Source organism: Oryx dammah, unplaced genomic scaffold (genome assembly GCF_014754425.2).
Source record: "Oryx dammah isolate SB20612 unplaced genomic scaffold, SCBI_Odam_1.1 HiC_scaffold_6, whole genome shotgun sequence".
NCBI lineage: Eukaryota > Metazoa > Chordata > Mammalia > Artiodactyla > Bovidae > Oryx > Oryx dammah.
The window spans coordinates 19,026,684-19,050,949 of NW_024070190.1; the positions used below are offsets into that span (position 1 = coordinate 19,026,684).

At 40.2% G+C, this 24,266-nt stretch overlaps 1 protein-coding gene and 1 non-coding gene across 3 annotated transcripts in view; one reads left to right on the forward strand and one right to left on the reverse strand.

The window, feature by feature from the left end:
• The first annotated feature begins 895 nt into the window (after positions 1-895).
• The window catches only part of WAPL (WAPL cohesin release factor), a 77,305-nt gene continuing 53,934 nt past the window's right edge, over positions 896-24,266 (forward strand). For both annotated transcript variants that reach the window (XM_040242176.1, XM_040242177.1), the window contains exons 1-2: positions 896-1,335; positions 4,049-4,563. In XM_040242176.1, coding sequence (XP_040098110.1) covers positions 4,071-4,563 — 493 coding nt within the window. In that variant the 5' untranslated portion in view covers positions 896-1,335; positions 4,049-4,070. The remainder of the gene's footprint in view (positions 1,336-4,048; positions 4,564-24,266) is intronic.
• On the reverse strand, positions 23,630-23,733 carry LOC120865528. The gene has a single exon (XR_005721436.1). It is a non-coding gene; the product is annotated as a U6 spliceosomal RNA (small nuclear RNA).

A 24,266-nucleotide genomic window follows, 5' to 3' on the forward strand; every position in this document is an offset into this window, starting at 1 on the left:
TGGAATAAGCTCATGAATAACACAGCATCAGCAATGAAAAACACCCCACTGGCTTGTTTTATTTTCCCTCCATCGGTGTTTGTAGGAGTTATTTTCCCAGACACTTGATCATTTTATCTGTCAAAACTTTTAGTATTTTGCCATTCCGCCTACCTTCTCTCCTTAATCTAACCACATTACCGTCATCACATCCAACAAGGTTGGATAATTCCTTAATACAATCCAATATTCTCAGGGGTCACTTTTAATGGTTTCGGGACAGACTGAGGGAGAAAAGAACGACGAAGGTAAGAATCGAGGGGATCCTAGAAGCGCATTAAAAAGCCAGACCGACATCACTTTGGGGTGCGGTCATTGATCGGGTGTCCTGCTACCCGGGCCTCTCAGTTCCCGCCGTCATTAACTGCGCCGGGTCAGCACCAGCCAGTCTGGGTCAAGAGCCGCTCCGAGCCGCGCGCTCCCGGTCTCCCCGCTCCCAGGCGGCGACTCCAGCAGGCGCGGCGCAGCTGCACAACCCACCGTCCCCAGACACCGGCGAGTCCCTGGAGGGGAAACGATTGACACAGCTGCCTGCACTGAGGCCCCAGTCCTCCCCCGCGGCACCTGCGTCTCCCGGCGAGGCCAGGAGCTGGAAACTGGCTCGCTCGCGAGCCGAGGCCAGCCAGGCCAGCCAGAACCACTCCGCCCGCTGCCCGCTCCCGCGCCGGGTTCTCAGCACCTAGACCTCTCGGACCGGGACTACAACTCCCGTCGGGCCCCACGGCCGGACCAATGGCGGGCGCCGGAGCATGCGGGGCGCGGCGCCTGCGCGGCGGTTTGAGTAAGCAGCCGCGCGATTGGCTGCGGGGTCGGGCGGCCGCGCGGGGCCTGTGGGAAGCGGAGTGACGGAGCGAGCGGCTGTTGGAGGAAGGAGGTGGGGGCCGGGAGCGCAAATGGCGTTGAGATGGTTCAGGGCCCTGTTCAAACTCTAGCGCTGACCATTCACCGACGGAAGCGGCGGCGCAGGAGGCGACGGCGGCCCATCGGGGGCACGTAGCGGGCTCCGGTCCCAGCTCCAGCGGCGGCGACAGCCAGGGAGGCCTAGGCCCGGGCCCGGCCGGCGGCGCTCGAGGCGGGGAGGGAAGTTGCGGTGCCGCCACTCCTCCCCCCCTCCACCGGGTTTCCTATTTACAGAGAGCGGAGTCGCGGGTTCTGACGGTGGCGGAGCCCCTTGCCTCTCTTCGCTCACCAGCCGGCCCCGTTCTCCCGCGCGGGGCTCCGGCGCCCGCCCGTGGGCCGTTGGGAGCGGGAGAGGCGCAGGCGGCCCGAGGCTAAAGCACCCGCCAGGCGCCGAGGGTAAGTGAGGTCTCGGGCGGCTGCCTAGGCCCGGAGCTTGCCGAGGGTGGAGGAGGCAGGGGTCTGGGAGGGGGTGGTGGAAGTCCTCTGTCTCACCCACCCGGTCTCTGAGGAAGTTGGGCAGCGGAACGGTCTGAAGAACTCTTTTTCCTCTTTTCCCCTTTATTCTGAGTTCTTTCTGGGCGACGGCTGATTTACTTCCCTCCCCAGGCGCGGTCAAGTGTATTGGTTTCAGGCCGAAATCTTTTGCTGTCTTTCCTCCGCCTCTGGCCGCCGCTGAGGCCTTCCACTACCCTGGGGATTCGGTGGCAGAGGCTTCCGGGGCGTCGGAAGCAACATCCCTTTCCTGGGAGGTGGGGGTGGGGAGGAGAAAAGTTGCGTGAGCTTCCAGGGGGAGGGGGGCCGCTTGTCCCCGCCACCTCCTAGCGCCCCGCCGCCGCCAGGTGAGGATTTCTGGGTGGTGAGGTTTGGCCTTTCCGGCTTTCATTCCTGCAGGGAAGCCCCTAAGCCCGTGGAGATCTGAAAGACTCTGGATTTGGTTGGGGGTTAAGTGTGAGGACTTCTTTATTCCAGCGCACTTCCCCGAGAATTCGACAAGCTTTGGGCTGAGGCAAAGGCCCAACGACCAAAAAGACTTAGTTGTGAATCATTCTTTCCTTTTTGGTAAGGTAATCTTTGGAGTTTGAAGCCTGAGCAAGATAGCCTGTGTTCTTAACTTGAATATACTTGAAATAATAATGTCAGATATGTCTACACACTTATTTTTGAATTTCTACATACTTTACACTCTAGTCTTACTTAGATAATGCCATTACAATTGTCTGTCTGGTGACTTAAAAAAAAATAAAAGGACATGGAAAACTGTATAAAGACCAGCAAAGGGGATATTATATAATGAACTCCGATGTATTCATCTTTCAGACTCAACAGTTACTAACTCTTAACCATATTTTTCTCATCTCTGCACTTTCCATTCCACACACCTTAAAGTTGGATAATCACTGACATTATTGCATCAGAATTTCAATATATATTTGTCGAAGGCATAGGTTCTTAAAAAAAAAATAAAAGGCATAATTTATCAGTTAAAATAATTAACTCCTTGCTATCAGGTATTCATTGGCAGACTTTCGGCTTGTCACAGTGAATGCTTATAGTTCTAGGACCATTTTTACCATGAGTTTTTTTGGTGTGGACCTAGAGTAGTCCAAGTCTAGGTTTTTGGTTTAGGCTTTAGTCAGCATTTTTAGGTAATTACCATGCTAGTGTATCCAAAACATTTTAGCTTTGTTGGTGTATATGTAAATGTAGGTCTGTAGATTAGGGCTCTACATTCAAGGAGGAACGAAAAGAAATGACTTATTTTGTGTTTCTTGTAGCTGCCAAATACACTTAGTTTCTTTAGTTTATGCTTAACAAGAAAGACAGGATTCTTTAGTGTAAATCTACAGTAAGAGGGGAAATAGATATCCTCAGAAAAAAGTTTTTTGACATATTAAAAGGTCTTCAGACAAATTAGAAACAGTTTTCTCTTAAAAGTAGATGGGTATAATGACTAAATTAAGTATTATTTTGTCCAATTAGAATTGGCTTCTAACCAAAATATGAGAGGGCAAATTCCTCTGCTGAATATATAGGGATTCCCTATAAACTGGGAGGATTAAGTTAATAAAGGGAAAGATTTAAACTAATAGATAAAAACATTAAAAAATAAAGGTCAAAATACCACTCTGATTGTTGTATTGTAAATTTCAAGAGTATGAAGTTTTTTTCAAGCCCTTAGGCAATTTTCCACTTTTTTTCCTGGTTGTATTTAATTTATTGATATTTAAACTTTAGAAGGTCAAAGTGTGAGTAATGGATAAGGACTGATAATGTTTAAAAAGTACCTTGTTTGGCTCTTTACTGTCCTGAAATTTTTTTTGTCCTAGTACTTAGCATGTAGATAAATCATTTTATCCTGTCTTAAATCAGAGAGGAACATAAATTCACATTTTTTTTTTCTTTTAATAATCACTGGACCAGTCAGTGTAATATGCTGGAGTTCACTAGCTTCAGAAAATGTGGTTCAGCAAATGAGCACAGCACTATGAGGACAAGGAAGGGAGAAAGAATGAGTATGGTTTCTTGCACTAAGGGAAATGACCAAGTACGGAATATTTTTCAAGTCATAGTTTATATTATGTTAGATAGACCAAAACTCAGGATCTTTGAGGTTGGATTAAAAGTAGCAGGTTCTAATATGTGAGAAAATAGCACCAGTTTTCTGACTTTTCAGCCCTCATATGAGTAAGTGCTCTGAAATTTCAAAGAACTATATTTAGTCAATTATTTGACATCTCTAAGATCCTGAAAAATAACATTTTGTGCTTAATATTTTATATTAAGGGTAATTAGCCTATTCTATTTTTTATGGTAAAATTGATAGTAGATTCATTTGAAACTTTTTTTAAAAAAAGCGATGTTGTTAGGCTTTCTTGTTCTGAAAATAGCCTACGAATATGTACTCATAAAAAAGATAAATATAAGTATATAGGATAAAAGATGAGCCTCTCTATACTCCCTCCCCTTATTTATTTAACTGTTTTTAAAGATTTGTATCTTGAATGTGGAAAAGCTGTATGGGGAGAATCCCTATTTTCTTATGTTTATATTCAGTATCAACACTTGTTAAATATTTGATGATTATTTTCTTACTTTTTTTTTCCCACAGAGAATATGAAACAGGTGTCAAAATGACATCCAGATTTGGGAAAACATATAGTAGGAAAGGAGGAAATGGAAGTTCAAAGTTTGATGAAGTCTTTTCCAACAAACGGACCACCCTTAGCACAAAGTGGGGAGAAACCACATTTATGGCTAAATTAGGACAGAAGAGGCCCAATTTCAAACCAGATATCCAAGAAGTTCCGAAGAAACCTAAGATAGAAGAAGAAAATACTGGAGATCCTTTTGGATTTGATAGTGATGATGAATCTCTACCAGTTTCTTCAAAGAATTTAGCTAAAGGTTCCTCTTACACAGAATCTAGTGAAGCTGCTCAGTTGGAAGACGTCACTTCTGTACTTGAAGCTAATAGTAAAATTAGTCATGTGATGGGTGAAGACAGTGTTGTATCTGATAAATGCTTACGTTTGGAGGATTCTTTGCTTGGGAAAGAAAAGAGCACAAACCGTGTCTTAGAAGATGATGCAAGCAGAAGTAGCTGTGCTAAATTAATGACTTCAGGTAAGTTTTGATTTTCCTTTTTTTCCTTCTTCACAATGATTTTCTTTATTCTGAGCCAGGAGAGTTTTGTATAATTTAGTCAAATAATTTTTTGACTCAGATTCTGAAATATTACACCTCTTAAATTTTCTTTCTGCATTTGTAATGAATGGGGACCAAAGATACTTTGTAGAAGAGATTTAAGAAATTCAAGAAACCAATTAGGAGTTGAAATTTTACTTAACTTGGGAATTACCAGACTGCACATTTTGGGAATGATCTTTCATTTGTCCTTACTCCAGTTCTCATTAAGAAACATCTCTTTTTGTTGTGTTAGGATTGCACAGTATCTCACTTCTATTACTGTGGAGGATTTGGATGGTTACTACTGATAATGAAAATGAGATGGGCATTTACAATAAGGTTTAAGTTTAGGGGTGTTAGATTTTCTTTCAAAACTAGAAAGATTAAGGAGGTATTAAGTGGAAATGTAGAATTGAACTTGATTGCAAATTGAAATTAGTTGGGGGCTTGGTGCCAGTAGTAATTTGTATTAATAGATTTTCATCTACAAGACCAGTTGTATTTTTAAAATGTTAGCTTGTAAATCTGGCATTAGTGTTTATCCCTAAAACAATATATTTTACTCATTTTTGTAAAGGGTTTGAGATTTACAGTCATAAATGATTTTAAAAAGTGCAATTAATTAAAAGACTGTAGAGCTTAGATTGGAGATGGCAAGGGAGATAGCTTGTGGACTTTATCAGTATAGGGCTGAGCAATAAGGCTTACACTTTTGTCTAAAACAAACCTTAGTTCTTGACTTCTTGGGAAAATTTAGTGACAATAAAAGGTTACATAGTGCTCATATTTTAAAAAGATGTAACCTAGTTTTCTGGAGAGGAATTTGCCCTTTTGGGTCTTTCTATGAGACACCATCTTTCTATAAGGCACCTCAAATACTTTGCCTAGCATAGTTCCACAAAAAAATGCTGAACATTTTTCATTCTTTCTCACCCTTGGATGAGAGAATGAGCCAGCTGTTACTGTCATTCCCTTGATCTCCTGGTTAATTCTGATTTGGCTCTTCTTTTCCTTTGCCCACATTTCTCCTGAGCTGTTGTTCATAACTTAAGGTTAGGTTCAAGTTTTATTAAAAATGAGCAGAAAAGCAGTTTCCCAGATCAGCTCTTAAAAATGTTTTCTAATCATAGAACCATTGAGCCAAAACTAACTTCTCTTAGCTTCATAGATGAGATTCAAAGAGGTTAAGTAACAGTCCAGTTTGGATAGTGGCAAAATTGGAATGAGATTCATTTATTGATTTTTCAAAACTTTGACCACCTACTCTGTCTCTTCCACTGTGTTAGGCTCTGGAAATGCTATTCCATGTCAGTTATCTAGTGTTTCAGTCCTCAGTATGAGGCAGATGGGCTGGAAAAAGGAAGATGAAGATAGAGAAGTGGTGAAGTGGGTTAAGGTACACGGACACAGATTTTTTAAGCACTATGTTTGGAAAAGAGAGGGCCATCACTGGCAGGCAGAGGGTATCAATAAGATAAATGTTTACTAAATGAGAACTGCAGGGAAGGATTGAGTTGCTAGGTATGGGGGAACAGGAACTTGGAAGTGAGATATTCAAAGGCAGCAATTGCTTATACAGTCTTGCTGTTGTTAAACCTACACATGTCCAGACTGCCATTTGAAGTTGTTCGGTGAGAACTGGAAACAACTCTTTCTGTGAAAATGAGGTTTTAGCTTGCCAGTCTAATGTAGCTAAATTGTAGTTCTGGTGTTGAGCCTGTGGACTAACTGGGAATCCAAACTCCATTATAAGGGGTTTGTGAGGGGAAAGTGTATACTAAAATACTGAAAATAGATGTTCAAGAACATCTTGCTCTTCTTTCTTCACAAGGCAGCCTTAGTCAGAAGGAAATGGTGTAGCATTGTGAATATTTACTTTCTCTTCTCCCTTGACCATCCAGGGCCACAGCACCCCTGGTAGCTTGCTGTAGGATAAGAAGGGAACTTTGAGGGAGACTTTGAATTCTGATGGTCTTACCCTATCCCTAACATGTAAAAGATGAACTTTTTATAAGTTTATGTTAATAAGTTCAGGGAATACTTCCAAACTTTATGACCTTCCTTTTTTGCCTCTAAAATTTGGGCATCTCTCTGTGCCTGGATTTTTTTTTTTTTTTTTTTTTTGCATTATGTCTGTCAGTTTGTTGTTGCTTTTACTAGTATTCAGAAAGCCTTCTGATTTTAGTTGAAGTTTAGAGATTCAGACCTAAGGTTCGGGTAAAAGGGGTCTCTATAAATCTAAAGTGTTTCCAAAACTTTTTTTTGAATTAGAGATCTTTTGAGAATGTTGAAATTTTGGACTTTAAAGTGCTGTGTAGCCATCTAGGTCTCAGAAATTCTTTGGAGGTCATATACAGGCATTTCATTTAGGAACCTGTGAGAAACATTATGATCATTCTGTTCAAAGTGTACAAGTTAGGTTCTTTAGTACCCTTCCAGTGGGATATTCTTGCTCATTCATACCATTTTTTGCTGCAGAATTATATCACATCAGTGAAAAGGACTTATCCAAGCTCAAGCTTATATCATTTTTCCTGGCCTTAAGTTTTAAAGTGGATCTCTATAGGGTAGTATATGGTTAACTTTTAGGTACTATTAAAATTTTTCATTTTAAATGTTTTATACCAGATGGTGCTTTTTAAGATTGTGGCTTATTTAAAGACGAAATCCAGAGTGAGGTCATGATAGAATATAGTGGTTGCTGTTTTCCAAATGCTTGATGGGCAAGGGAACTCGTCAGGATTACTACCCATGCAAGAGTACAAACTAAGTGAGAACTGCAGGGAAGGATTGAGTTGCTAAAACATCCTAATCTTAATTTAAAACACACACAGACACACTTTCAGTGTGGAACTTTTAGACACACAAAAACAGAACATTAAAAGAACCTCATGTGCCTGTTTTCTGGCTTCAGCAGTTGTCAGTATATGGCAAATCTTGTTCCATCTGTTGTATACACTATTATATCTCCTGGATTATTTTAAAGCGGATTTAGGATATCTTACTTTATCTGTAGATACTTTAACTGAAGTTTTCATTAAAGCCAGTGAAATTTCAAACAAGTGTGAAACTTAAAAATGACTTAACAGGACCTAAAAACTTGGCCTATTGAGAGATCTTGGAGTATTCTTATAAAGTTTGGCATCCAGAACTATGTGCATTAGGGGTAAAAGAAAGTTTCTCTTGCCTTTTATATACAGATACTCCTATTTTCCATCTTTCTGCTACAGGTTTTTAATCTGGGTTCTAGAATAAAGTGTTCAAAGACTTGTATTTCTACTTGGCACACTTTCCTTGCTAGCCAGCTGGGATTCAGTCTACGTACCCTGCCAAATATTGAGATAACTATGGCATAGGCTCTTAATTTGCATGCCTGTCTTTGTAGCCAATTTTTTTTTCTATTTGCTTAAAACTGTACTGAGTATTTGTATAAGTTAGAGGGCTGTTACTGTCAAGAAATTAGGAACTTTGATTTAGAACTGAAGATTGTTTTTAGAAAGGGAAATGAATTGTTCTATTCGTGAAAGCTTAAAGTAGGCCAGGCACTTGTGACCTGAGAGGAGATTGTCATCTACTCATTGGATAAAGTACAGGTGATTAATGAGGATTAAAGAATTCTGCAAGTAGAGCATTGGTAAGAGTTACCTGCCTTCATTTAGATCTTGAATGTATTTGTCATATAGAATATACTTGTCATTACTAAAATCAGCTTCTTTTAAGAGAAGAGGGTAAGATGTCTGTTGTTACTTTGTGCTAAGCCCTTCATATCAGTTGATCTTTAATCGCAACTATTTAAGACAGGCTTTATTCTCATTTTAGAGGAGGTAAAGCATATTTCAAAGAAGTTGAATAACTTGAACTATTAAGTAGAAGATCTGAGAAACACCTAAAGTGTTCTTTTCATGGTAAGAGTGCTGCTGTGTTCTGATGTGAATGAACTTAATTTGATCATATTTAAAGCTTTATATTTAAAATAACAGGCTGTCACTGTACGAGTTTTCTCCTGAAGTTGGAAATAAACTTGGACAAATAACAAATTATGTGTTACCTCTTGCCTCTGTTTAAATAATTTTCTTTTTACTAAGAATGGTGGCCAAACCATTTATAAATACTGAAGAAAGCTGACCTCTAATTTCTAAAAATTCTGTATGGAAATTTAACAATATGCAAATTCTGAGAGAGACACTGTAGTTTCAAGTAAATAGATTTGTTTTAAAGTAGAACTTTAGTTTCTTGTAAAAGATTTTCTTAGTGAAAGGAGGTTCATTCTCAGGGTTTGAGCAATAACACAAGTGCAGGTAATCACTAGTACAACTTGAATAGCAGTGAGTACACAGTTAGCAGCGTGTACTCAGTGGGAAATGGGCTTGGCAGGTGTACACAACTTGTTAAAGATGTTTGAAGGAGAGAAGAAAAGGGGCAGCTAGAGATAAATAAGCAGTTCTGAAAAGTTTGATTGCATAAGAGAGGAAGCATAGGATCCAAAGCCCAGAGGGGGAGAGTGATCTTGGGAGAAGGGATGCTGCATTTCTTGGCTGGGAGGAAAGGGGGGTGAAAATGTGAGTTTAATGGGAGGATGGAAGATAAGGTTGTTTATGAACCAAAACTGCTCCCCTCCCCGCACCCCCGCCATCCTTTCTTTTTATAAAGTGACAAAGGAAGTCATCTCTGAAAGGGAGAAAGAAAAAAGGATGTGTGTGGTGGCTGGAGGGGAGAGGCAAAGTGTTCAAATAGATTTTGGAGAAAGTGGAAAAGCAAAGAGCTGTCTAGAGAGAGTAGAATTTCTGGACATTATTGATGGCTTAGTTGAAGTTTGTTATCACCGAAAACTCTTGAGAATGTGTGTTTTCCCCTCTCCTTTACTAGGCCCTATTAGCCAGAATCTATACAAAATAGAGAATATTGGCTAGAATAATGAGAATTTGGCTGGATTGGCATTTTGTCTGACTAGACATGGAATGAACAGATAGAGAAGGAAGAGAATTTAGGTTATTGACCAGAGAGTGATTGAAATGATGAACTGTGCACTTTAGACTTGACTGACTGGACAGGGGTGGGTGGATAGGAGAAAGAGAAGAGAGGTCAGTATGCTGAGAGTCTTAATAAAAGTCGAGAATAGGATTCCTTAGACAAGTTGGTCAGTTGGTAGTAATTATGGATTGTCTTATTCTGATATTTAAGAGTTGAAGCATTTTAGGATATGATAAGTTCCTGGATGAAATTGTGAACAGGTGACTAAGAATGTAGAAGACTTGATGGGAGAATAAGGAGCTGGGAGGTGAGGGGGTTGGAATTTGGCAGAGTTCAGGATGATAGCAGAAGTGGCAGGGCAGGGGGGTGATCTGGTTTAAAACCCTTAGATAAACGAAGAATAAGAGGCTGATAGACGACAGGTAAGAGCAATAGTATAGGGTAGCTAGATAGGTGGCACATGCCTCAGAGGAATGGACTTCTTCTAAGAGAGGGAAATAGTAGTTTCATAAAAGGCTCTGGAGAGCCAACCTGTGAGTAACTGCAAACCGTCCTTCTCTGAGATGCTGGAAGGGGCTGCATGAGAAGTGGCATTCTTAGTCAGGTTTCAGTTAGGGCTTCCCTGGTGGCTGAGATGGTAAAGTGTCTGCCTGCAATGCGGGAGACCCAGGTTTGATCCCTGGGTTGGGAAGAGCCCCTGGAGAAGGAAATGGCAACCCACTCCAGTACTCTTGCCTGGAAAATTCCATAGACAGAGGAGCCAGGTAGGCTACAGTCCATGGGGTCACAAAGAGTCGGACACAACTGAGCGGCTTCACTTCACTTATTTCAGTTAGGGCAAGGAAATGGTAGAGGGCGTGAGCCCCAGGTGTATGTGAATGTGCTAATCACTGAGGCTTGGATACTCTGGACTTAAAAGCTGTGGGGTGGTGGGGGGCAGTGGATTGTTGAATAGAAGATGGGAAAGAAGTATGGGTACGTTTTGAGTGTTACAGTACAGGAGGAGGTAGATGGTAAGTTTGCATTTTGATTTATCTGTCAGTGTCCCAACTGGAAACATGGCATGCCCCAGTTAGGCTCTTAACAGGAGATTTATTTTTAGAATGGCTAATTACAAAGGTGTGTAAGGAACGTTAGGGAAAGCCTAACCTGGGTTAGCTGCATTGAAGTTCTTCTGTGGTGGGTCCCTCTTCCACCTCCAACCCTGGCATCCACTGATCAGTCTTCTGGCCCTGAGGCTTTGTTTTTTCCAATATTTCCTATACAAAGGGTCATTCAGTGTGTAGCAATTTCAGCCTGGGCTTTTCATTTAGCATAATACTCTTAAAGACTATTCCATATTGTATGAATCAGTATTTTTATCGTTGAGGAGTATTCCATTGTATATACCATAACCTTATTCACTATTTGAAAGACATTTTGACATTTGACATGTGGGATCTTAGTTCCCCAGCCATGGATCCAACCCATGACCCCTGCACTGGAAGCATGGAGTCACATTAAAAAAAACGAGAGGAAGTTTTTCTTTAACAACCAGACGATTTACAGCACCCTTTTTCTTTTTTGAAGTTGTATTTTTTTTTTTTTGGCCATGTGGCATGTGGGACCCCTGTGCCTTGGAAGTGTGGAGTCTTAACTGCTGGACTGTCAGGGAAATCCCTTGAAATTGTATTTCTATCCCGCTTCCCCTTTAGGATTTTACACTAATGAACATATCTGTTAATGGTCATCTCTTCATAATTTTGTAGTACAAAATACATACTTTTTTGTGTGTAAGTTTGTGTGCTAAGTCACTTCAGTTGTGTCTGACTCTTTGTGGACCGTAGCCAACCAGGTTCCTTTGTCTGTGGGATTCTCCAGGTAAGAATACTGAAGTGGGTTGCTGTACCCCCTCCCGGAGGTCTTCACCTGGGGATGGAACTGCATGTCTTCAGTCTCCTGCATTGGCAAGTGGATTCTTTGTCACTAGTGCCACTTGGGAAGCCCCATATATAAGTTTAAATGTAAACTTAAAAAAATTTTTGTGATTCTAATGTTCAAATTATTTGAAAGTTCTTCTAGATTGTTATCACCACAATTATTAGTGTATAATTGATCAAATTAGTGTTAAATTGATTATTAGCATATAATTAGTCAACAGCATTTTAAAGGCAAAGTTTATTGGAAATGTACCTCTTAATGATATGGGTAAAGCTGTTTTCATACTGTTCATGGGGTTCTCAAGGCAAGAATACTGAAGGGGTTTGCCATTCCCTTCTCCAGTGGACCACATTCTGTCAGACCTCTCCACTAACACCTGCCCGTCTTGGGTGGCCCCATGGGCATAGACTAGAGATCTCTTCAAGAAAATTAGAGATAACAAGGGAACATTTCATGCAAAGATGGGCTCGATAAAGGACAGAAATGGTATGGACCTAACAGAAGCAGAAGATATTAAGAAGAGGTGGCAGGAATACACAGAAAAACTGTATAAAAAAGATCTTCATGACCCAGATAATCACGATGGTGTGATCATTCACCTAGAGCCAGACATCCTGGAATGTGAAGTCAAGTGGGCCTTAGAAAGCATCACTACGAACAAAGCTAGTGAAGGTGATGGAATTCCGGTTGAGCTATTTCAACTCCTGAGAGATGATGCTGTGAAAGTGCTGCACTCAATATGGCAGCAAATTTGGAAAACTCAGCAGTGGCCACAGGACTGGAAAAGGTCAGTTTTCATTCCAGTCCCAAAAAAAGGCAATGCCAAAGAATGCTCAAACTACCTCACAATTGCACTCATCTCACACGCTAGTAAAGTAATGCTCACAATTCTCCAAGCCAGGCTTCAGCGATACATGAACCATGAACTTCCAGATGTTCAAGCTGGTTTTAGAAGAGGCAGAGGAACCAGAGATCAAATTGCCAACATCCACTGGATCATGGAAAAAGCAAGAGAGTTCCAGAAAAACATCTACTTCTGCTTTATTGACTATGCCAAAGCCTTTGACTGTGTGGATCACAATAAACTGTGGAAAATTCTGAAAGAGATGGGAATATCAGACCACCTGACCTGCCTCTTGAGAAACCTGTATGCAGGTCAAGAAGCAACAGTTAGAACTGGACATGGAACAACAGACTGGTTCCAAATAGGAAAAGGAGTATGTCAAGGCTGTATACTGCCACCCTGCTTATTTAACTTATATGCAGAGTCCATCATGAGAAACGCTGGGCTGGGTGAAGCAAAAGCTGGAATCAAGATTGCCGGGAGAAATATCAATCACCTCAGATATGCAGATGACACCACCCTTACGGCAGGAAGCGAAGAGGAACTAAAAAGCCTCTTGATGAGAGTGAAAGAAGAGAATGAAAAAGTTGGCTTAAAGCGCAACATTCAGAAAATGAAGATCCTGGCATCTGGTCCCATCACTTCATGGGAAATAGCTGGGGAAACAGTGGAAACAGTGTCAGACTTTCTTTTGGGGGGCTCCAAAATCACTGCAGATGGTGACTGCAGCCATGAAATTAAAAGACGTTTACTCCTTGGAAGGAAAGTTATGACCAACCGAGATAGCATATTCAAAAGCAGGGACATTACTTTGCTAACAAAGGTCTGTCTAGTCAAGGCTATGGTTTTTCCAGTGGTCATGAATGGATGTGAGGGTTGGACTGTGAAGAAAGCTGAGCGCTGAAGAATTGATGCTTTTAAACTGCAGTGTTGGAGAAGACTTGAGAGTCCCTTGGACTGCAAGGAGATCCAACCAGTCCATTCTGAAGGAGATCAGCCCTAGGATTTCTTCAGAGGGAATGCTGCTAGAGCTGAAACTCCAGTACTTTGGCCACCTCATGCGAAGAGTTGACTAATTGGAAAAGACTCTGATGCTGGGAGGGATTGGGGGCAGGAGGAGAAGGGGACGACAGAGGATGAGATGGCTGGATGGCATCACCGACTTGATGGACGTGAGTCTGAGTGAACTTCGGGAGTTGGTGATGGACAGGGAGGCCTGGTGTGCTGCGATTCATGGGGTCGCAAAGAGTCGGACACGACTGAGCTGAAAGCTGTTTTCAATTAGTTCATGTGTATATGGATAAATATTATTGCTGGAATTAAGAAAAAGCTCTAACATCAGTCTGTTCCTATTTTTTAATACATGTAAATATGGGGGTACTATATTTATAAAAAATAAGATTGGAAAGAGTTTTGCTATAGTAGTTTCTATTTGGAAAGCAATAAATAATTAGAATCACCTGACATGCAGTGGATTTGTTTCCAGGACATTAGAGTAACTTATTTATTAAGCATGGATGCCAATAATGTATCATTATTTCTTTACTGTCATGCCAGAGTAGGAGCAATGTTCATAGTAAGATTAGGGATAAGTGAGTGATATGCCATTATTTGTAATGTGGGAGAATAATTACTAATCCAAGGTGGATTGGTACATCAGTTTTTGGACCACAGTATATGAGAAAGGTGGGGATTTAGAAATGAATGTCCCTAAAACTTGGGCTTCCCTAGTGGCTCAGTGGTAAAGAATCTACCTGCCAATGCAGGAGCCATAGGAGGCACTGGTTTGATCCCTGGATTGGGAAGGTCCCCTGGAGGAGGAAATGGCAACCCACTCCTGTGTTCTTCCTGGAGAATCCGATGGACAGGAGCTGGTGGGCTGCAGTCCCTGGGGTCTGAGTTGGACGTGACTGAAGTGACTGAGCACACGTGCACATGAGGAAGGTGGGGTTTAGAAATGAGTGTCCCTAAAGTCTGAAGTGCCTTTGTGTGTTCTGGAATGCCTCTCTGTAACTCCAGGAGTCTGTGTGTATAGTTGAAAGAGTTAATTTTCTGTGTGGCCCGTTGGTTGAGGCTTGATTTGTGTTTATGGATGTGTTCCCTGATCTTCGGCAAGGGTGGGCAGAGATAGGCAGCTTGAGCAGGAGGCCATGGGAACAAACAAGCTTCTTGGCGTGTGGGTGGGCAATGGCAGTGGGCCATACGGTTCTCTGTAGGCAGTTGTTGATAGGGAATGAGAATTGAGTTGGACTGTTCTGTGCAGTGGACCCAGCTGAATGGTTCTTTTGGAGTTGTTTTATCTTTAACATTACATATAGACTTTGTGTTTGATAGGTATGTTTATAAATAATTAAAAAATTATAAAATATAATTGAAGTCACCACTTGAAATACTTAGCATTTTTTTCAGGTACTTTTTACCTTCCAAATCTTTGAGTAAAACTGATCGACTGAGGAAGATGTGCCATATTTTTCCTGTGACTTCTTAGGTGCCCCTTATAAATAGCCACACACCTTTGTTGACAGTGAAAAATCAGTTTCCATTCATAGAAGCATGCTATTGACAGTTTCTTATATATATTTTCATAATCTTTAATATGCACAGCATGTAAACCTATATATCCCTAAAAATACAAATGCATAAATGACAGTGTGGTGTATACTGTGTATGTATGTGGGTACAGAAAAATCATTAAGATATACACGTCAGTATTTATAAAATCTACCTTTTCTTCATGGTTTTCTATTACATGAATATACCATACTTAAGTCTCCTAGGAATAGTTTGGCTGTTTTGTAGTCATTTGTTATTAACAAAGAAATGTTATATGGGACATCATTCTACTTTCATGTTTGAACTTCACGTTCTCACATATAGTGGTAGAAGATGTTTCTAGAAGTGGAATTGAAAGAGCATAAATATTTAAATATTCAGCTGATATTGCAATATCTCCCACTGACACTGACTTTTTTCCCCTAGCATCTTTCTATTGAACTTTGGAGTTTGTCTAGCTGAAAGATGAAAAAAAATGTCTTCTTTATTTTTGGGGTTTAATTTTTTCTACTTTAGAATATGTGCAGTTTTTTTTTAATGTAAATAAAATTATCTGTACATGGTACAAAATTATAGTGGTTAAAAGCTTCCCCACCTCCTTTTTCCAGTTGTGCCAGTTGTTCTTGGAGTGATTGACCATTCATAATTACTTTTGTTACCCTTTCTGACATATGCTGTGTATCTGCAAGAAGTTCAAGCAGTTACAAATTTGTGTGTGTATTAGATCTACAAAATGATAACTTGCTGTTTAATACCTTGCTTTTTCACTTAATATTTATTGGGAATAAATATCTGTCAATATATGGAAGTTTTCTTTCAGGCCGCCTCCTCTTTTTTATTTAAAAATACTGTTGCATTCATGGTATGTCAATTCCCCCTACGTATTTTTTTTATAATTTCTTAGCCAGTTCCTTGTAGGTGTCAGACTTTGGGTTGTTTCCAGTGTTTTTGTTTTCTTTAAAAAGTTGCTTTATTTTTTAGACAGTAAACAGGCCTTAATAACTGTGTGGCTGTGAACTGTCTCGCAGCTGAAATCTACTGTCCCTCATGTGCAGAATGGGCGACAGGTTCACGTTTCCTTCTCTGAAACATTCGAGGCCAGATCTGTCTTGGAATTGGGATTAGTTTGGAATTATAAAGTATTTTTTTTTTATATGAACCCCCATCAGATGCTCGGCAGCACTCTGTTCAAAGACAAGTTTTATACAGAAAAAGAAAATACTATCAATAGCCTTACTTAGATGAGGTCAGGTTTTGCTTCAAAAGGCATTATCAGGAAACTGTTTTCAGAGTTTTTTGGATGTTGCAATTGTGGATAAAGGCTTGTGAACTTGTAATAGTACCTACATCAGATGGTTGCTATGAGATCAAATGAATTAATGGGTGGAAAGTATTTGGGACAATACCAGGCACATACTGAGGGCTTAGTAAGTATAAATATAGTTCAGCTTTGTTTTACTTTCTTTTTCAGCTTTATTGAGATATAATTAATATATAATGTTTACTCTTGATTTTTAATTGTAAATGAAATGAAGTATCTTTTCATAAGTTATTCATTCTATTTCTTTTTCTATTGATCTTTGTGTCTATACCTGCTTTTTCTGCTGGACCATTGATTGACTTACTGATGCATAAGAATTCTTACTACACCACTATATTAAGGAAATAAGCCTTTTCTATTTCCTTAATGATTGATGAGGATCATTTTCCATGCTTATTTTGGTATCAGTATAGTTTCTTTGATGTACCCTCACATTTCTTTGCTCATTTTTAATTGAGTTGCTTATTTTCTAATTGAACTTTAAGAGTTCTTTATTTCTGATACAAGTATTGTATCAGACATTTATTGCAGATATTTTCTGAGTCTGTGATTTGTTTTTGCTTTCTCTTAACAGTTTTTTGCAGGGCAGAAGTGAGTTGTTTTGAACAAGTCCCATTTTATTAAGTATTTCTGACAATAGAGTACACTGTTCTCCCTAGGCATCCACTTCTTTGGATAGTTGTAGTTAATCTTTAATGCTCTTGCTTATCAGTCCTTATAGTTTCTGTGAATTGAATGTTGTCTATAGATTTAATAAGTTTGTTCCCTCTTTGCATGACAGCCATGCTGATATTGAAGGGTAGTTTCCCATGTAACAGTGACACACCTCTCCCCTGCACCCAGGTTAAACTTTTCTGGTTACCTCAACTGCATTTCATGGGTCATGGTCTCCAAAGCCACTTCTCTCTGATCTGTACAGTCTCCTTAGAAGTCAGAGGTTTTGTTTAAATTTAGATATCTGCATATCGTGTGATACTCATTACAGTCTGTCTAGCATGTTAGATTTTTAGCTTCATCTCATCTGGACTTGTATTAATATGGGTTAAGATGGTTTATCTAGTATTTAAGTTTTCAGCAGCCATCAGTAGAGGTAGTGTAATACATTAGAATTTGGTATGATTCTTTTTGGAAGGTCAGTTGGGCATTGGTTCATTTGGCAACCTTTGTTGTCATTGGCCTTTCTGGGCTGCCTTTTCTTCATTTGTATAATGCTGGATTTGGTAAACAGTGAAAGGAGTTATCTTCACTTTCTTCTAAGGGTGAATGTGGTATATATGCTGTTTGTATAGAGACTAGCATACAGTTAATACAGATGTATGTGTGTGTATCCAGCTTCAGTAACGTAAGTTCATAGCTAGTCTTCATTTTTATCACCACCTGCTCCTTTTCACCAGTGGATTATGTTGAAGCAAATTGACACTGAATTTCATACATAAATATAATTCTTTAACATCTTGGCATTCCAAAAAAGATGACTATAATATCATTGTTACAGTTTAAGGTAATTAATATGTGCTTTTGTTAATTTTTACTTTTAATGCTTTTGAATAGACTGTAGACAGTGTAAAATTCAAGAGGTATGGAAGACTTCCCCCTTACTCTTAATTCATCCTTTTTTCCTAAGATCAGCCTTATCTGTACATGATATAGACTTGCCTCATTATTTTTAACAGCTACATAGTATTCACATATGTGGCTGTATGCAATCAGGAAAGAGTGTTATAGTGAGTTTCCTTGTTACTTACGTTATTCATACTCATGGAAAGTTTTTTGTAGAGTAAATAAAACTGCTTCAGAGTCAGTTTATTTCTCACATGTACATTTTTAATTTTAAAAAGTATTGCCAAATTGTTCTCTATAATTATTGTACTAAGTAATACACTCCTACAGAAATGTAGTTTTAATTATTTTTATTGCTCTGTAGTATTTCTTTGTATTAATAGATCACTCTTTTGCTAAGCTGCTAAGTCGCTTCAGTCGTGTCTGACTCTGTGTTACCCCATAGAGAGCAGCCCACCAGGCTACTCCGTCCCTGGGATTCTCCAGGCAAGAACACTGGAGTGGGTTGCCATTTCCTTCTCCAATGCAGGAAAGTGAAAAGTGAAAGTGAAGTCGCTCAGTCGTGCCTGACCCTCAGCGACCCCATGGACTGCAGCCTTCCAGGCTCCTCCGTCCATGGGATTTTCCAGGCAAGAAAACTGGAGTGGGGTGCCATTGCCTTCTCTGTCACTCTGTTGATTGTACTGTTAATGTATATTTATATTTCCTGGTTTTGGAATGATGTTTTAAGTTTACTTCTATTATGTTGAACAATGTGGAATTGCTAATACTTGATTTAAAAGTGGAAGTTACATGTGGTTAAGTTTAATAAGGTGTTTAGTGCATGTATACATATATTTCTGTTAGATAAGTACTTTGAAATGGAATTGCTGGGTCATAGGATAACAGGACCACTGACAAAATGTGGTCCACTGGAAAAGGCAATGGCAAACCACTTCGGTGTTCTTGTCTTGAGAACCCCATGAACAGTATGAAAAGGCAAAAAGATAGGACACTGAAAGATGAACTCCCCAAGTCAGTAGGTGCCCAATATGCTACTGGAGATCAGTGGAGAAATAACTCCAGAATGAAGAGATGGAGCCAAAGCAAAAACAGCATTCAGTTGTGGATGTGACTGGTGATGGAAGCAAGGTCCAGTGCTATAAAGAGCAATATTGCATAGGAACCTGGAATGTTAGGTGGCAAATTGGAAGTGGTCAAACAGGAGATGGCAAGAGTGAACGTCGACATTTTAGGAATCAGCGAACTGAAATGGACTGGAATGAGTGAATTTATTTCAGATGACCGTTATATCTACTACTGTTGACAAGAATCCCTTAGAAGAAGCGGAGTAGCCATCATAGTCAACAAGAGTCCAAAATGCAGTACTTGGATGCAATGCAAAAATGACAGAATGATCTCTGTTTCCAAGCCAAACCATTCAGTGTCATAGTAAGCCAAGTGTATTCCCCGACCAGTAATGCTGAAGAAGCTGAAGTTGAACGGTTCTGTGAAGACCTACAAGACCTTCTAGAACTAACACCCCAAAAAGATGTCCCTTTTCATTATAGGGGACTGGAACAAAAGTAGGAAGTCGGGAAACACCTGGAGTAACAGGCAGATTTGGCCTTGGAGTACAGAATGAAGCAGGACAAAGGCTAATAGAGTTTTGCCAAGAGAACACACTGGTCATAGCAAACACCCTCTTCCAGCAACACAAGAGAAGACTCTACACATGGACATGACCAGACGGTCAACACGGAAATCAGATTGATTATATTCTTTGCAGCCAAAGATGGAGAAGCTCTATAGAGTCAGCAAAAACAAGACTGGGAGCTGACTGTGGCTCAGATCGTGAACTCCTTATTGCCAAATTCAGAGTTAAATTGAAGAAAGTAGGGAAAACCACTAGACCATTCAGGTATGACCTAAATCAAATCCCTTATGATTATATGGTGGAAGTGAGAAATAGATTCAAGGGATTAGGTCTGATAGAGTGCCTGATGAACTATGAACAGAGGTTCGTGACACTGTACAGGAGACAGGGATCAAGACCATCTCCAAGAAAAAGAAATGCAAAAAAGCAAAATGGTTGTCTGAGGTGGCCTTATAAATAGCTGTGAAAAGAAAAGAAGTGAAAGCAAAGGAGAAAAGGAAAGATATACCCATTTGAATGCAGAGATCCAAAGAATAGCAAGGAGAGATAAGAAAGCCTTCCTCAGTGATCAGTGCAAAGAAATAGAGGAAAATAATAGAGATAAGACTAAAATAAGACTAAAAATAAGACTAGAGATCTCTTCAAGAAAATTAGAGATACCAAGAGAACATTTCATGCAAAGATGGGCTCAATAAAGGACAGAAATGTTATGGACCTAACAGAAGCAGAAGATATTAAGAAGAGGTAGCAAGAATACACAGAAGAACTATACAAAAAAGATCTTCACGACCCAGATAATCATGATGGTGTGATCACTCACCTAGAGCCAGACATCCTGGAATGTGAAGTCAGGTGGGCCTTAGGAAGCATCACTATGAACAAAGCTAGTGGAAGTGATGGAATTCCAGTTGAGCTATTTCAAATCTTAAAAGATGATGCTGTGAAAGTGCTGCACTCATGCCAGCAAAATTGGAAAACTCATCAGTGGCCACAGGACTGGAAGAGGTCAGTTTTCACTCTAATCCTAAAGAAAGACAATGCCAAAGAATGCTCAAACTACCACACAATTGCACTCATCTCACACACTAGTAAAGTATTGCTCAAAATTCTCCAAGCCAGGCTTCAGCAATACGTGAACCGTGAACTCCCTGATGTTCAAGCTGGTTTTAGTAAAGGTAGAGGAACCAGAGATCAAACTGCCAGCATCCGTTGGATCATTGAAAAAGCAAGAGAGTTCCATAAAAACATCTACTTCTGCTTTATTGACTATGCCAAAGCCTTTGACTGTGTGGATCACAACAAACTGTGGAAAATTCTGAAAGAGATGGGAATACCAGACCACCTGAGAAATCTGTATGCAGGTCAAGAAGCAACAGTTAGAACTGGACATGGAACAACAGACTGGTTCCAGATAGGGAAAGGAGTAGGTCAAGGCTGTATAATGTCACCCTGTTTATTTAACGTATATGCAGAGTACATCATGAGAAATGCTGGGCTGGATGAAGCACAAGCTGGAATCAAGATCCCCGGGAGAAATATCAATAACCTCAGATGTGGAGATGATACCACCCTTACGGCAGAAAGTGAAGAAGAACTAAAGAGACTCTTGGTGAAAGTGAAAGAGAAGAGTGAAAAAATTGGCTTAAAGCTCCCCATTGAGAGAGCTAAGATCATGGCATCTGGTCCCATCACTTCATAGCAAATAGATGGGGAAACAGTGTCAGACTTTATTTTTGGGGGGCTCCAAAATCACTGCAGATGGTGACTGCAGCCATGAAATTAAAAGATTGCTTGCTCCTTGGAAGAAAAATTATGACCAACCTAGATAGCATACTAAAAAGCAGAGACATTACTTTGCCAACAAAGTTCCGTCTAGTCAAGGCTATGGTTTTTCTGGTAGTCATGTATGCATGTGAGAGTTGGACCATAAAGAAAGCTGAGTGCCAAAGAATCGATGCTTTTGAACTGTGGTGTTGGAGAAGACTCTTGAGAGTCCCTTGGACTGCAAGGAGATCCAACCAGTCCATCCTAAAGGAGATCAGTCCTGGGTGGTCATTGGAAGGGACTGATGCTGAAGCTGAAACTCTAGTACTTTGGCCACCTGATGCAAAGAACTGACTCATTTGAAAAGACCCTGATGCTGGGAAAGATTGAAGGCAGGAGGGAAGGGGACAACGGAGGATGAGATGGTTGGATGGCATCACTGACTCAATGGACATGAGTTTGAATAAACTCTGGGATTTGGTGATGGACAGGGAAGAAGTCTGGTGTACTGCAGTCCATGGGTTGCAGAGAGTCGGACACGACTGAGCGACCGAACTGAATTCAACTGAGGATAACTGTTAAGTTTAGCTTTGTAGGTAATGCCAAAGTGGTGGTTCCCGGATTTGCTACGACCAGTTGAAGTTGCTTTACTTTCTCCATAATACTTGGCATTGTGAATTTTAACTTTTGGTGGTTGTGCAGTAGCATCTCATTGTAGTTTTAATTTGCATCTTCCTAATAACTAAATGAATTAAATGTCTTTCAATACATTTTATATGTTTATTGAATATTCTTTTTTTAAATCAAGGGACTGATCAAATTGCTTGATCATATTTTTGTTTTTTATTTTATTGGATATCTTATTGTTGAGTTGTAGGCATTGTAATTCCCCTGCCCCACTGGTCTGGGTAGTTCTCTTAAAAAACATGGTAGTTTTTAATCTTTTCTTTTTTTGTGATGGCAGGGGCGGAGGTGGGGGACACACTGCAGCATACAGGATCCTGGACTGGGAGGAAATTCCCTAAATAGTGTTTTTTTTTAATGTTTTTAATTGGAGTATAATTGCCTTACAATGTTGTTTTAGTTTCTGCTGTACAGCAGAGTGAGTCAGCTGTTGGTATACATACATCCTCTCCCTCTTGAGCCCCCCAACCACCCCCCCGTGTTGCCCCTCTAGGTCATCACAGAGCACTGAGTTCCCTGTGCTGTGCAGCAGCTTCACCCTAGGGGTCTGCTGTACAGATAGTGTATGTTAGTGCTGCTCTCTGAGTTTGTCCAGCCCTCTACAAGTCCATTCTCTCGGTCTGTGTCTCTTTCTGCCTGGCAGTTTCTACCATTTTCGCCCTCTATTTCTGCCATTTTTCTAGATTGCATATATGTGCATTAATGATGATATTTTTCTCTCTCTGACTTTGCTCTTTATGACTGACTGTAGGGAATATGTATCTTTCTGAATTATGGTATTCTCAGAGTATATGCCCAGTAGAGGGATTGCTGCATCGAATGGTAGTTTTCTTTTTCTTTCTTTTTTTTAATTTTTGTTAATGATAATGCTAGTGATAGCAGGTAAAGAGATCACTATTTGCTTTTTTTTAAAAGGATAAGATTATTAAGCCTGAGGCCATTGTGACTGAAGTTACAGCAAGCAAATTCGTGACTAGGGACCCATGATTCCTAAGCAAGTTTGTGAATGGCTAGTCCAAGATAATATTAAACAGAAAACATATGCTTTACATCTGTTACCTGTGCAGGTAAGAAGCCCCAGCTGCTGTAGCATACATGGTAAAGGAAAGTGAAGTCACTCAGTCATGTCTGACTTTGTGACCCCATGGAGCCCACCAGGCTCCTCCAGCCATGGGATTTTCCAGGCAAGAGTACTGGAGTGGGGTGCCATTTCCTTCTCCATAGTTTTCATTTTTTAAGGAACATCCATACTGTTCTCCTGGAGGAGGCAATGGCACCCCACTCCAGTACTCTTGCCTGGAAACTCCCATGGATGGAGGAGACTGCTAGGCTGCAGCCCATGGGGTCGCGAAGAGTCAGACATGACTGAGCGACTTGACTTTCACTTTTCCCTTTCATGCATTGGAGAAGGAAATGGCAACCCACTCCAGTGTTCTTGCCTGGAGAATCCCAGGGACGGGGGAGCCTGGTGGGCTGCCGTCTACGGGATCGCACAGAGTTGGACACGACTGAAGTGACTTAGCAGCAGCAGCAGCAGGCTGTTCTCCATAGTGTCTGTATCAACTTATATTCCCACCTACAGTGCAAGAGTTCCCTTTTCTCCACACGTTCTCCAACATACATTCTTTGTAGATTTTTTGATGATGCCCATTCTGATCATTGTGGTTTTGATTTGCATTTCTCTTCTAATGAGGGATGTGAAGCATCTTTTCAAGTGTTTGATGGTGGTGCATCTTCTTTGGAGAAATGTAAAAATGTGGGGCACTTCACAGATTTACATGTCATCCTTGTGCAGAGGCCATGCCAATCTCTGTATCTTTCAAATTTTAGTATATGTGCTGCCGAAGCGAGCACATTAGTGGTTTTTTAATGGACATTTAATTTTGGTGAAATTTCTTTTGCTTTATGGTTGAATATAAATGTTTCAGAACATGTTATTGAATAATTTTTCCCATAAAGATATGAAGTTCTACAATTAACATATACTGATTTCCCACAGATATTTTGCTCCTTCCCTTGTCCTTTATCAGTTAAAAAATATATTTTGGAGTGTGTGAAAACTTGCTAAAATTATAGATAACTCTCCCTGAAAACTGTGCACAGACATTTTTTTCAATTTTATGAGATATGTGGAAACCATGAGATCATTCATATATCTCTAATCAAACCTCCCTTCCCACTTTTTAAGTGTTTCAGCATTCACTTCATCCATGGAAGCCTTAAATTATCCCACCTGAGTATTTTCCTTTATAAAACCATGTATACTCACATTATTGTAAGTACTGATGTGTTCTTATTTTAAAAGGAATCCTCTCTTTCCTTTCAAAATTAAGAATCTTAAGGAAATAGTAGACATTTAATTAAGCTTCTGTGTAAGGTTGCTTAGT